Below are 14,218 nucleotides of genomic sequence, written 5' to 3'. Positions count from 1 at the left end.
TTCTCTCTACCTTACCAGAACTCTGGGGTCTATATGCAGTATGAAGCCTCCACTTTATACCAAGCATATGAGTCAGTTGTTGTAGGCACTGGTGAACAAAAGCTGGACCATTGTCCGATCCTATAGAACAGGGTAGTCCATATCGGGGTATTATTTCTCGTAGCAGGAATCTTACAACTTCTCCTGCTTTCTCTGTACGAGTAGGACATGCTTCTACCCAGCCTGAATAGGTGCACACAATTACCAACAGGTAACGATGTCCACCCGATTTAGGCATTACTGTAAAGTCTATTTGTAGATCGGACATGGGGAGTCCCCCCATAAACTGGACTCCTGGTGGCTTTACTGGTCCTTGTCTTGCATTATTCTTAGCACACGTTACACATCTGCGTACAATGGCCTGAGTCAAGTTGGACAATCTTGGTATGTAGAAATGTTTCCTGAGAGATTCTTCAGTACTGTCTCTCCCAGAATGTGTCCCGTTGTGATAATTTTGGACAATTTCTACCGCTAGTGATGCTGGTATGACTATTCTTCCATCTTCTAGCTGATACCACTTGTTCTCCAATTACTTTCCCGGTTCAGTCTTTAACCACTCCTCTTCTTGAGCTGTATAAACTGGAGTCCATTGGGACAGTGGAGTTGGTATAAGAGCAGCTATATGCCCCACATACTCCTGTCTTCCTGATTCAGCAGCACGCTTAGCTGCACTATCTGCCATCCGATTTCCCTTGGTTACATCACCATCTCCTCTCAGATGCGCTCGACAATGTATGATACCGACTTCTTTCGGCTCCCACACTGCTTCCAATAGTTGTAGGATTTCGGCTGCGTATTTGATTTCTTTGCCTTCTGAATTCAGTAGTCCTCTTTCTTTATACAAAGCTCCGTGGGCATGAGTGGTTAAGAACGCATACTTAGAGTCCGTATAGATATTCACTCTTAAACCTTCAGCCAATTGTAACGCTCGTGTTAGTGCTATTAATTCTGCCTTTTGTGCTGATGTTCCTTTCGCCAGTGGCCGAGCTTCTATCACCTTGTCTATTGTTGTTACTGCATATCCTGCATAGCGGATCCCTTCTTTCACATAACTACTGCCGTCGGTATAATATTGAACATCGGGGTTCTGGATGGGAAAATCACGAAGATCTGGTCTACTTGAAAATACTTCATCCATTACTTCCAAACAATCATGTTGACTTTCAGTAGGTTGCGGCAAAAGGGTAGCTGGATTTAAGGTGTTTACAGTCTCTAAATGCACTCTTGGGTTTTCACACAACATTGCTTGATACTTGGTCATACGGCTGTTACTAAACCAATGATTTCCTTTGTAATCCAACAACGTCTGTACTGCATGTGGGACTCGTACATAAAGTTCTTGACCCAGAGTGAGTTTATCGGCTTCAGCTACTAGCAGGGCGGCTGCAGCTACGGCTCTTAGACAAGGTGGAAGTCCGCTGGCCACTGCATCCAGTTGCTTAGACATGTAGGCAACAGGTCTTTGCCATGATCCCAAGTACTGTGTCAATACTCCCACAGCCATTCTTCTTTGCTCGTGTACATATAAGTAGAATGGTCGTGTGTGATCAGGTAGACCTAATGCTGGGGCACTCATCAAAGCCTTCTTCACATCTTCAAATGCCGTTTGCTGTTCTTGGGTCCATAAGAAGGGGTCGTGCTCTGTACCTTTGATGGCTGCGTACAGAGGTTTTGCCAGTATCGCATAGCTGGGAATCCATATCCTACAGAAGCCTGCTGCCCCCAAGAATTCTCGCACTTGTCTTCTATTCTTGGGTATTGGTATTTGGCAGACAGCTTCTTTTCTCTCTGGCCCCATAATCCTTTGACCTTCAGAGATATGGAATCCCAGATACTTGACAGTTGGCAAACACAACTGAGCCTTCTTCCTGGACACCTTGTATCCTGCCTTCCAGAGAATATGTAGTAGATCGTGCGTTGCTTGCTGACATTTTTCTTTTGTAACTGCTGCTATCAACAAGTCATCTACATATTGTAACAATACACATTCTCCTGGGATAGACTCGAAATCCAGTAGATCTTGACTTAGAGCTGAACCAAATAGGGTAGGTGAATTTTTAAACCCTTGGGGCAGTCTTGTCCAAGTCATTTGGCGTTTTGAGCCCGTTACAGCGTTCTCCCATTGGAAAGCGAAAATACATTGACTTTCTGCGGCAATTCGGAGGCAAAAGAAGGCATCTTTGAGATCTAAGACTGTGAAGTAAGTAGCCCCGCCCGGAATTAAAGCAAGCAGGTTATATGGATTGGGTACAACTGGATGTATACTAACAACCGCATCATTGACTGCTCTCAAGTCCTGCACAGGTCGATACTCATCTGTACCGGGCTTTTGAACAGGCAGCAATGGGGTGACCCAGGGGGAAGTACAGAATTTTAGGATACCATACCGTATGAACTTATCCAGATAGGATTGGATGTTCTTCTTAGCCTTCTGTGGGATGTGGTATTGTCTTAGGCTCACTGGATAAACCCCAAGTTTCAGTTCAATTTTTATAGGTGGAATATTGCGGGCCAGTCCTGGTGGGTTGTTCTCTGCCCAAACTCCTGGTATGTTAAACAATGTCTCATCACTCCTAGGGTTTTGGCTAGTCAACACTGTATAAAGTCGCCACTCTTCTTCCTTTGGTACGGATAAAGTCATAATACCTGAAGGTCCATTAAACTTTAAGGATGTTGTTCCATTTGGTAGGAACGTAATCTGCGCTTGTAATTTTGATAGCATATCACGTCCCAGCAATTGGACTGGACATTCAGGCATATAAAGGAATTGGTGTTTTACTACGTGGCCTCCCAATGTACAGAGTCGACTTTTAAGAACCGGTTTTTCAGCACTTCTTCCAGTTGCTCCTATCACAGTAATAGTCCTTCCAGATGGAGGAGCAACTAGATTAGTCACCACTGAATGTTCAGCACCAGTGTCGATCATGAACGCACTCCTTTTTCCCCCTATTGATACATCGACCATAGGCTCCGCTCGACCAAGGGGGATGGAGCCCGGTCGGTATCAATAGTCCTCCATGACCGTGTCAGCCAATCCTACAAAGTCCCTACCTTCTCTATCGCGGGACCTTTGCGCTGCTGGAATATACCTGTCTTCCCTAACACTTCCTCTGTTCCCATTACTCCCTCTATAACCATTACTCCCTCCGGGGCCTCCTCTACCTCTCGCTCTGCCTCTAAAGTTTCCGTAGCCTGCCCTGGGTTGGTCTCTCTCGTACTGCTCTCTTTGCGGACATTCGTTCCTCCAATGCCCTTCTTCCTTGCAATACGCGCATTGATCCCTACTCAAAGGCTCCCTACTCCATCTATTATTGCCTCTATCTGGGCCCCGTTTATCTACGCCTGCGATCGCTACCGCTAGCATATCAGCCTTTTTACGCATCTTGCGCTCTTCCTCTTTCTTACTTTCTGTATCCCTGTTCATATAGACCTTATTTGCTACCTCCATTAGTTGGGTGATGGACATACCTGCAAACCCTTCTAACTTTTGTAGCTTGCGCTTAATATCCCCGTATGCTTGGCTGACAAAGGCGGAGTTAACCATTCGGGAATTGTCTGCGTCTTCCGGATTAAAGGGGGTATACAAGCGGTATGCCTCCAATAATCGGTCATAAAAGACACTGGGCGCTTCATCGCTTTTCTGGATCACCTCAACTGTCTTCGACATGTTAATGGCTTTCTTTCCTCCTGCTTTCATGCCAGCAATTATAGCGTCTCTATAGGCTCTGAGTTGAACCATATCAGCACCATTTACGTTCCAATCGGGATCAGTGTTGGGATAATGTGTTGCGGCCCATGCTGCTGGATTAGCTTGGTTCAAAACACGGGCTCTATCCTCTAGTGCTTTTATGGCTGCTTGATTTATTCTTGTCCTTTCCTCATTGTTAAATAAAGTCATTAGTAACTGCTGGCAATCAGCCCATGTCGGATTATGCGTCTGTACTATTGAGGTGAACAGATCAGTCATAGCTTGTGGTTTCTCAGTATACGAGGAATTATGGGTCTTCCAGTTTAAAAGATCGGTTGTGGTAAATGGGACATATACGAAGACTGGGTCAGCGTGTGCCATTTGACCTGCGGCATCGATATAAGCTGACCCGGGATTCAGACGAAGAGGCATCTGATAGTGCTTTAATTGTTGGGCACCAGTCAACTGTCGGGTTTGGATGGGGCTACGTAGAGAGGCGTCAGTCATGGGTTCCGGTCGGGGAGAGATAGGGTATGGGGATGTGGGAGGTTGGTTTTGGGAAAAGGTCGTAAATAAAACACTTCGAGCCGAGCTAGATGAAGCTTGACCGGAAGTCTGAAGTGGCGCCAAATCAGGATATTCGTTTCTAATGGGGGTGGGTTCTGGTTCCGGAAGGGGAGATTTAGTACGAGGGGGGGTGGATCCTGTACTGGAGGAGGAAGCGGAAGTGGATGGGGGTAATGAGGGGAGGGCTGCAGGACTTCCTGCGTTTGCGTCACTTCTTCTTAACGGAAAGTAAGGGGGCGGCAAAGGGATCTCGGACTCAGGGGGCGTGTCCAAAATGGGCCTAACACCAGTCCTAGTGGACGAACAAGTCCTAGCTACCATGAGGCGACACTGCTCCTCGTGGCATGTCTGGAGCCATTTTGGCGAGTCATTTACGGCCTGTCTCCAACAGTCAATATAAGGAAACTGGCCGTAAAGTTCAGGCCTACCTGATACAGCCACGTGTAAGCGCTGTACCAGAGTTAGATCCAAACTGCCACGTGGCGGCCATGCCGCAACCAAAGTAGGCCACTCCCTAGTGCACAAAGTAACTAAACGCACAGGAGACATCTTAACCCCAAAATCACAAGTTTTGAATCCCTTTTTAAAATTCTTCACCATACAACCTAAGGGATCCGGAATCGTTGACTGCGACGCACCCATACTTAACAACGGAACGTCGTCGACAACGAATACTATACACGCGTACTTTTCAACAGTCACACCCGTTTCCTCTGGCAACAGCACCACGTGGTACGGTTACCAAGTGAAACGTACACAATAACAATAAACACTCAGGGAATTCCCGTACACACACAGCTGTTACACCAGTCACTATATAATCAATATTATGCCCTTTGGCGTAACTATACAGTCACCCACGCTATAATTCTCTATATACGAATTACCCGTCTATAACACACCCCAGTAACATCGTCTTTTACAAATAGCGGTTACAGTACGGTTAGCATAGGTCAAAGCACAAGTTAAGGTCACAATACAATTATTAGTGGTTATGGTATTAAACATGCAATGGACAACAATGATTAGTACTTATATACAGTGTCAGTAAATATACAGGGTTATGGTACCGTGCACTATAATACAGCAACACACTATTAACACTCTCGCTAGACGGCTGAGCTCGCGCTATCTAACAAGATATACACTTTACTAAAACAATCGTTAACACATTTACAATTCCCAACTAAACTATTGGCCAGTACCTTGAATGGACTACCTAAAACTATATACACCCGTTTTGGTTAGCCACACTGCCCAATCACCACATATATAGCGAGCTAGAGAACCGAATTTACACAGGCGCCTCTTAGTCGCACTATCAAAAGTCTAGTGGGTTCCAAATTTACACGCCTTCCCACTTAGCCCAGATAGGATGAGAACTAGCGAACCGAATTTACACAGGCGCCGCTTAGTCTCCCGGTCCCTCCGACCTAGCGAACGTAATATACACCCTAGAACGCTAGTCTAGACAAGACACCGGTGTCCGGCTAGGGCTATTTACACCAGGACCCCGCCTGACTAACCAAATCAAACGGTCTGACTAAAGAGCGTTCGATCGAGCGGTGCGCCTTCGCTCCTTCCCTCCGACAGAGGGGGCAGATACACAGATTCAAAACCCCTTTGGGCCTACCGCACAATCGGTATACCCCTAGTGGGTCCTGCCGTCTAAAACAGCAGTTGTCTTACCTCCTCGTTCCTGAACCTGAGTTCACACTCATCGACGGGGACACCCCAGCACTTCTCACGTAGAAGCCGATGATCTCCTGGACAACAGACCAGTGGCGCCGAGACGAAGGGAGGTCCACGCAGAAGTTCAGGGGTGCAGCCGTAGAGAACGTGGGCAAAGATAGACCGTCTCACGCCTCTGCCTCTCAGCTACCGTTGAACGATGAGTTTCCCGGCCAATGCACCAAATGATACCGGAGAAACTGACGGAAGCCAAGCACAGAGAGATGGACACAGGTTTCTTCAGGAAGGAAGAGATTCTTTATTGGATCACCGATCGGGACTCAGAGGGACTAGCGTCACCAAAATACCACAAGTTCTGAGCCCCGGACAATAGTGCAGGCTCCTTATATAGGCATATAACTCCTCCCATATTAAGCTCCACCCGCACATTCTCTTAACCAATCAACACAAATAAGAATTAACTTCCTGTTTGACCGCATGGCTTGTCCAGCACAATGGAGGAGGGGAATACTATATCCTGTATTCTTGCACATGCTCCGTACACTACTGATCGTATCTTGCCTCGTGCAACCAACTGATCGATACGTCAGCATATGCACGTACACATGCCACGTGGTAATCTCGGCCTACTAAATTTATTTTTACCGAGATTCCACCACACTGGCACCATAACAACTTCATCTAGATGACGTTCTTTTGGTGCCCAGTGTGTACCTTTAAGATATACTTATGCATCTTATATTCTGAAAAATATGGTAAATTTGAGAAAAATCTAACTAGTAGTTTTAAGAAGTGTTGTAGTTAGCCTTGTCAGATTTAAAACTGGATTTATTTGTGCACTCTTCCCTTAATCTATATTTTGCATAACAAAATATAGCTCGCAACAAAAACCTGAAATAAGCATGAATTAATGAGGAAAACAAGAGGGCAGGTTGATAAAATTAAAGTACAATATATGGGACATCAAACTCTGAGTAAAGTCCCAAAGGGCACTCCAAGTCTGCAAATAGAATATCCACTTGACTTATTGATAGTTGAACTTGGCAAGGATATCGCTAAGTTTAGAGAGCTTGAAATATGCTGAATTCTCTAAAATGTGAAATATTGTCGTTTTTTGTGCTTCAGAAAGTGCTTAGCCATATGGTTCTGTTGCGCTTCCACATATGTATGCGCTATTGTCTTTGATCCACATTTTTTGCATTTAGTCAGTGATGGCTTGTCCATAAGGACACATGGGGCAGCACCCCATCAGATTACTGTTATTCTAATAAAAAAATCTATTGAGATTGGTAGAAATGTAAACTATTGAGATTGTTTCCCTGTAGGGAAGGGCTAACTTGCAAATTTCTATTTAATGCAAATATACATTATACAGTACTGAAGAACTATGATTATGATAACTTACCTTCTTCCACCACAGCGCATATTTACTATAGACTTATTGATAGGGAATGGTGGCAGGTTGGCAACTGTTGAGACAAGCTAGACATGTCTAGGTCATAGGAGATGAGGATTGAAAACTCATCTGAGCAGAGTCCTCATTTACTTATTTTTCCTGTAACATTATTTAACTGTCTCATTTATTCTTAAATTTCACCCTTTCATAATATTGTAAAGCACTGTGGAATAAGTTGGCATTATGTAAATACACATAATAATAATAATGATAATAATAATAATAATAGAGGTGATTTCTGAAGTCCCCCATTTATCTCTGGTAGGGGATCTAAGCCTGAAAATGTATAACCGTTCAAAAGACATACACTCTCATGCTGAACTTCTGCTTAGTAAGTAGCTTTTAGCCTACTAGAGAATTGAGTTTGTAATGTAAATGTGAGCTTGTTGCAGGGACAGGAAGTGGGTGGATTAGAGGGGAAAGTGACAATGGGTATACCTGCCCCGAAAGGGAGACATGTCGGCCTGGCAGCTGTGCACACAATACTGACTGACAGTCTGTGTCGTCGGCCCCATTAAGGTGAGACAATGCCCTGAGCACTCCAGAAGCGCTCTGAGCATGGGCTTGATGTCCTGAGTTTAATCTGCTTGGCTCGAAAACATCTAATGATGATTTTATATATATATATGTATATATACATATACATATATATATATATATATATATATATATATACACACACACACACATCAGAGTGATAAAGTATATATCAACGTACCTCTAAACTTGATCCTTAATACTTTTACATACCTATGAAGTGGATTTAAAAAAATTGTTAAGAAATGTCACATAACTGCAACACAAGTTTGTTGATGCTTGTTTTAAGTCTTGATTATGACTTTAAGTTTATGATATTTGGGTAAACTTAAAGGGACACACCAGACCCATAAAGTACTTTTGCTTGGTTAAGTACTTTATATGTGAAGCATCCACGTTTTAATTATTTTAATTTTTTTTTGTAAAATAGTCAGATTTCATTAGAATTTGGCACATTTATAAATTTTACAGGTTACACTCTCTGGGCTGTCAATCAGACAACAGGTCCTTATACTTCATGGCTTTCTTAGCTCAGTGTTGCTAAACTCAAGAGGCAGCAATTGCTCAGAGCATCTGCCTCGCAAAGACTTCTCAGTGAGCTGCATTGTGAAGTCTGTAATTGGACAGCCACAGAAAGTCTGGGTGGGGTTAGAAGGGGAAGGCTTGCAAAGGCAGCAGACAAGAGATCTGCAACTTTTGCAAGCTTTTTTTTTTTTTTTTTTTTTTTTTAATATACCCACAATGGAAAAAAATGCACAATTAAGTGAATACATGTTTATACTGGGGTATATCTACTAAACAGTTATTTGTATTTTGTTTGGATTTGGGCAGTGTAGTGTCCCTTTAATATATTGAGTAAAAATGAGATTTATATTTTTATATTTTTACTGTATATGGCATTTTGCAATATATAACATATTCTTTATTATGTTGTTTGGTTAAATTTAAATATATTTATTTTATGATTTAGATTATATTTAGATTATATATGTGTTAATATACCCTCCTTTAGTAATGCTTCTTTTATAAATCGGTATATGCTGTGTTGCAAAATTAGGGGGGGTTGTGGGTGCATGTGCACCAGATGTCGAGTGAAGAAGGGCGCCACCGCCGGATACCCATAAGCTTTAGCTGAGATCGTGCCCCCCTTCCCTTCGAGCCGGCGGGAAGATCAAATGATCTCTGTGCATGCCCCTTTAGAAATCTTTACCTGGTGGTCCATGGTAAAGGCAAGCAGAGGGCTAGCGCAAGGTTTTACTGACTTCCTCACAGAGCACCTGTATTATTGCCTCCCTTCCTGCCTGATAGGTAAGCATGAGGTGGGAAAATGTTATATATATATATATATATATATATATATATATATGCTTGGTTATATATATATATATATATATATATATAAAGCCTCCTCACATACTAGAACTCTCCCACACTCACTTGTCAACCCATCACTCACCCTGTCCGTATCATTCCGCTTCTCTATATCACACTCACCCCCAATGTTGTCACACTCGTCACCTTGTCACACTAATCTTGCAACACCACCTCTCACCTTGTCACACTAACCCTGTAACACCACCCCTCACCCCACCACACACTCAGTCACACTCACCCCCCAAACCCCGTCACACTTACCTCCCTCACCCTGCCACACTCACACTGCTCACCTTGTCACACTTACCTACTCACCCTATCTCAGTCAGCCCCTGAAGATAGTCTTCCTCATACAGTCACCTCCCACACATTAAACACAGCCTCACCATAAACACATCACACAAATACCATATTCAGCCACCCTTACAAACATCACAATTGCTTCAGTAGCCGCAATGGCTGCTGGGAAAACTGGTGGGCAGGTGCGTACTGAGATCTCATTAACCAAGCATGCTCCAGCCGCCTACATTTAAATATGAGAAATAAGGGCCTCCTAACTGAGTCTTTGCCTTGGATGAAAGTATGTCTAGAGTATGCCTAGCTTCGCCACTGGGTACAATGGGTAACATCTATTTGTACTATAAATATAGTTTGTATTGTCTTTTACTGGTGATATATACAGACTGTACGCACCCAGCAAGCATACGCTGTATAGGTACTTTTAAAGAGTATCTACCGTATTTTCATTAAAAAAATTTAAGGAATAGTCATGTGAATTATTTTTTTCATTTTTTTTTAGAGAATGATGAACCAAAAGATAACCCAGTATAGTCCAATATGTATAAGGTTCTGTGCAGCAGTTCAAAAGGGAAACAACATTTACCCATTTGTATCTTTGCGCCAGTGTTGGCATTCTTGCCCGTCTAAGTGGCTTACATGCTTGCTGCAGTGCATAACCTTCTAGTCATAGAAAATACATTGGAAGGGATGGTCATGTGTGTGCACAGAGCCATCTTTCCTATCCTTACTGGCTGGGTCATTAGATAAACAATAATATTGAATAAAGTTATGAGGGAATTGCTTTGACTGTGTTTCTGCAATAAATGCAGCACAAAGCAATCTAGTTCAAGGGAGCAATTAACTCTACTACAACTATGATGATCATTAAATATATATATATATATTTCATTATACCCGCTACTGCAAAACACATTTAAAAGCCAAATCTCAAGTGCATTGCAATAAACCTAGTCCACACACAAAATACTGAAATGGCTAATTTCCATCTGCTACAAACAGACAAAGACATGAAGATTGAAAAATCAGCATGCATGTCACAAACGGATAGTCATACATGGACCTCCTATATGTAACTACCCAAACATTAGACAGAATGTAACAAATAAAGGATTATGGGAAAGGTAGCCTAAGAACTGCTGAAAATCTACTTTTGGCATGTGTGCCCCACCAGTATCATTTGAGATACAGACTCAATGTGAGATGGCTAATTTGAGCCTATTCGAGACATGAGAAGATTCAGAGCCGTGGTGAACTTCAATAAACTGTCCTGTGTACATTGTCTGGATTGAGAATACTGCCTGAATAATTTCCTGACTTCTGACCTACAAATGCCATTCTCATCATCTGTCCCTACGTGAGAATATATATATAGCTGCGTGCATCTTTACGTCTCGCATCCAACCTTCAGCCTTTAATCTTCTATAATCCCTGTTTATCAATGGGATGAGCAGGTGGTGTTCTTGTTAGGAAGCTCCCGTTACGCAGTGTCTGATGTCATACTGAGGGGGCAAGATGATCGTGCACAGGTATAAATCTAACTAATGCTGGTTCCTAATCAGTACAAAGACCCCACCTGTTGCCTGCCATGCATGCGTAACCTGTATATAGATCAATAGACACAAATCCAGAAGGATGAAGGTAACACTGCTTGTTTGGTGAGTGTGCTCTGATGTGTTCCCTTTTAATTAAAAGGTTTTTTAAGCAAGGTTAATGCAACAATTTCTGTAGCTGACAGGAGCAGGAAGATATTTGTCCTGTACTACTAGTTGGTCCCAGTTGAATTAGGATGTATTGAACTTGAAGAATGTACTTTGCTGTGATGTTTTAATGGCAATAGTTCAAATACCCTTTCCATTCGATACTACAATACATTAATTGCTGTATGATGTGAGACGTGAATTGGTTATAATGCAGGCAAAAATATAGAAGAACCTAAATCATATAAAGAGGAATAAATACTAATTAATATAAAAGTAAATGCAGATAATTATATACGTATTCAGAATTATATAATTGCTTTCCTTATATCTAGTTCCTGTCTATACTCACTTTATTTCTCTTTGCAGTGTTCCGGCTCTACCGGTGAAAAACCTCAATGGGACAGGACCGGTGCACCCAGCCCTGGCAGGTCAGTAGCACACAGAGAGTAATTTATAAATTGCTGTGCTTTTAAACTAAACATCTTTATCAATGGAGGTTGGTCCATAGATGAAAAAAGAGCAGTGGCCCCCGGTTTAAATTGTAATAACAAAGATAATATATTCCACGTGGTAAGGACTAATGGAAAGTGTTAGAAAAAAGGTTGGTTCTGTCATTATTAGTTGGCAGTTTCCACTCCACTCTTTATGTATGTTTTTTTTTTTCTGAGAGACTGAGAAACTTATCATTTTAAAATTTGCTGTATTTGAAAAAAAAAAAATGAAAAAAAAAAAAATACACCCCATTTTGGAGTGTGACACACATGCTGACAGACATGCTTTGTCAGCTCTAACATACTGACCTCACTCATTGACTTTGTCAGATTTATGAAGTCTGGGAAGATAGCCCTGAAAGACAGGACAAGACACAGGCCTGTTATTGAGTAACTGCATAAGCTGGTGTAGTTAGACCTCTTAAAATGAATTGCTGTTTCCCAAAATACCTATAGGTTTATGGTTAAAACTGGGTATAATGCCATATTGGGTGAAGTATTGATTACATTGGTCAGGGGCAGACAACCTTCTAGCAGCACTGCGCTGAAATAAGATTGTGATGGCCCGTAGCGTTCCGGTCCTATTTTTTTTTAAATTGAGGTGTGTATGTTGCCGTATTCTGCTTGTGTTATTTATACTGCAGTTGCTTTGTATCGTTGTATTTGTGCGTATATGAGCTATTATATTTTATATGTTCATGAGTAGTTTTTGGTATCGTGTCCCTATGAATGTGGGCTGTGTATGGGGGCTCCTTGTGGAATAGTGTGTGTGGATGGATGTGTCACATGGTGTGTGTATGTGTGGGGCTGTTTGGGGTATTGCATGTGAGAGACTGCATGTGGGGTTGTTTGTAGGGATCGACTGATATTGATTTTTTTGAGCCAATACCGATAATCTGTGAACTTTCAGGCCGATAGCCGATAACTTACCGATATTCTGTACATTTACTATTTTGAAAAAATAAACTATTTCTAAAGGTAAATGCACAAAATATACATGCCACATGTAGTGGATGCAGTTTGTTTAGACAGGGGAGCTGTGTGTGGTTGTGTAGTGTGTATATAATGAATGTAGAGTGTGTTTGTGTAGTGTGTGTAAAGTGAATGCAGTGTGTGTGTAGTGTGTGTAAAGTGAATGCAATGTGTGTGTAAAGTGAATGCAGTGTGTGTAGTGAATGCAGTGTGTTTGTGTGTATATACTGAATGCAGAGTGTGTGTGTTTGCGTAGTGTGTGTATAGTGAATGCAGTGTGTTTGTGTAGTGTGTGCAGATAATGCAGTGTGTGTGTGTTTCTGTAGGCATGTAAGGGAGGGAGGCATTTTTTATTTAATTTTTTTTAAATATTTAAATTCTTATTATTATTATTATTTCTTTTTTTTAGTCCCCCCTCCCTGCTTCTTACTTGGCCAGGGAGGGGGGATATGGTATTCCCTGGTGGTCCAGTGGTGTGGACTGTGCAGGGGGGGCCCGCAGGTAGCTCTTAAATATCTTCCCAGCAGCTCCCTTCAGCTCCCCTGTCTAACTCCCGTGGCCTGTGTGCTGCGCAGAGCGTTGCCATGGTAACCCGTGGCAACGTTGTGCCGGCCGCGGGACTCTCAAGATTTACACAGGGGAGATGAAGGGAACTGCTGGGAAGGTAAGTAAGGGCTTGTAATGGGCGTGGCGGTCCTGGTAGGTATTATCGGCAATATCTGTATCTCTATAGGCCGATACTGATATTGCCGAAAATACAGAATAATCAGCCGATAATATCGGCCAGACCGATAATCGGTCGATCCCTAGTTGTTTGCATGTATGTGGATTGTTAGTTGTGCTTGTTTGTGCAAATTGTGTGTATGTTTGTGTGTGGACTGTTCTTATTATTTGTATGAGGGGAGGGTTATTCTGCATTTCTGTGTATATCTATCAGCGTGGGTGGCTTCCCTGGAGTCCAGTGGGGATCAGGCTGGCCAAGTACAGGTCAAGGACAGGAGCCTCAACAGCAGCTGTGGGCTGCTCTACTACAGTGTGGATTCCCATTCACAAGTGCTGCAATGCATAAATTGAGGATTGTCCTTCACCACCTTTTCGTATTAGCAGATATATGAAGTTTCACTGGGACTCCTGATAGGCCAGACCCTGTTTGGCTCTAGCATCCTTGAGTGCCGTGCATGGCACACGTGCCATAGGTTGCCTACCCCTGACATAGGTTAAATAGGCAGAGCCGTCTGTCAGGAAACAGAGTCCAATTCTGGGATTAGACATTAGTGCCCAGCCATTTTTAAACATCACAAGTCACACTGATCTATACTATATGGTTATTGTTTACAGTAAGGTCATATGTGATATTGTTGTATTTCTCGTCTAACTCTCTCTAATTAACCAGTCTATTAAT

At 42.5% G+C, this 14,218-nt stretch overlaps 1 protein-coding gene across 2 annotated transcripts in view; it reads left to right on the top strand.

The window, feature by feature from the left end:
* Positions 1-14,218, top strand: part of DTX1 (deltex E3 ubiquitin ligase 1) — a 117,194-nt gene that overhangs the window by 76,697 nt on the left and 26,279 nt on the right. For both annotated transcript variants that reach the window (XM_063454736.1, XM_063454735.1), the window contains exon 4: positions 11,720-11,781. In XM_063454736.1, coding sequence (XP_063310806.1) covers positions 11,720-11,781 — 62 coding nt within the window. The remainder of the gene's footprint in view (positions 1-11,719; positions 11,782-14,218) is intronic.

Source organism: Pelobates fuscus, chromosome 5 (genome assembly GCF_036172605.1).
Source record: "Pelobates fuscus isolate aPelFus1 chromosome 5, aPelFus1.pri, whole genome shotgun sequence".
Taxonomy (NCBI): Eukaryota; Metazoa; Chordata; class Amphibia; order Anura; family Pelobatidae; genus Pelobates; species Pelobates fuscus.
The sequence above is the reverse complement of the archived record's forward strand: the minus strand, read 5'-3'. Positions and strand labels throughout refer to the sequence as shown.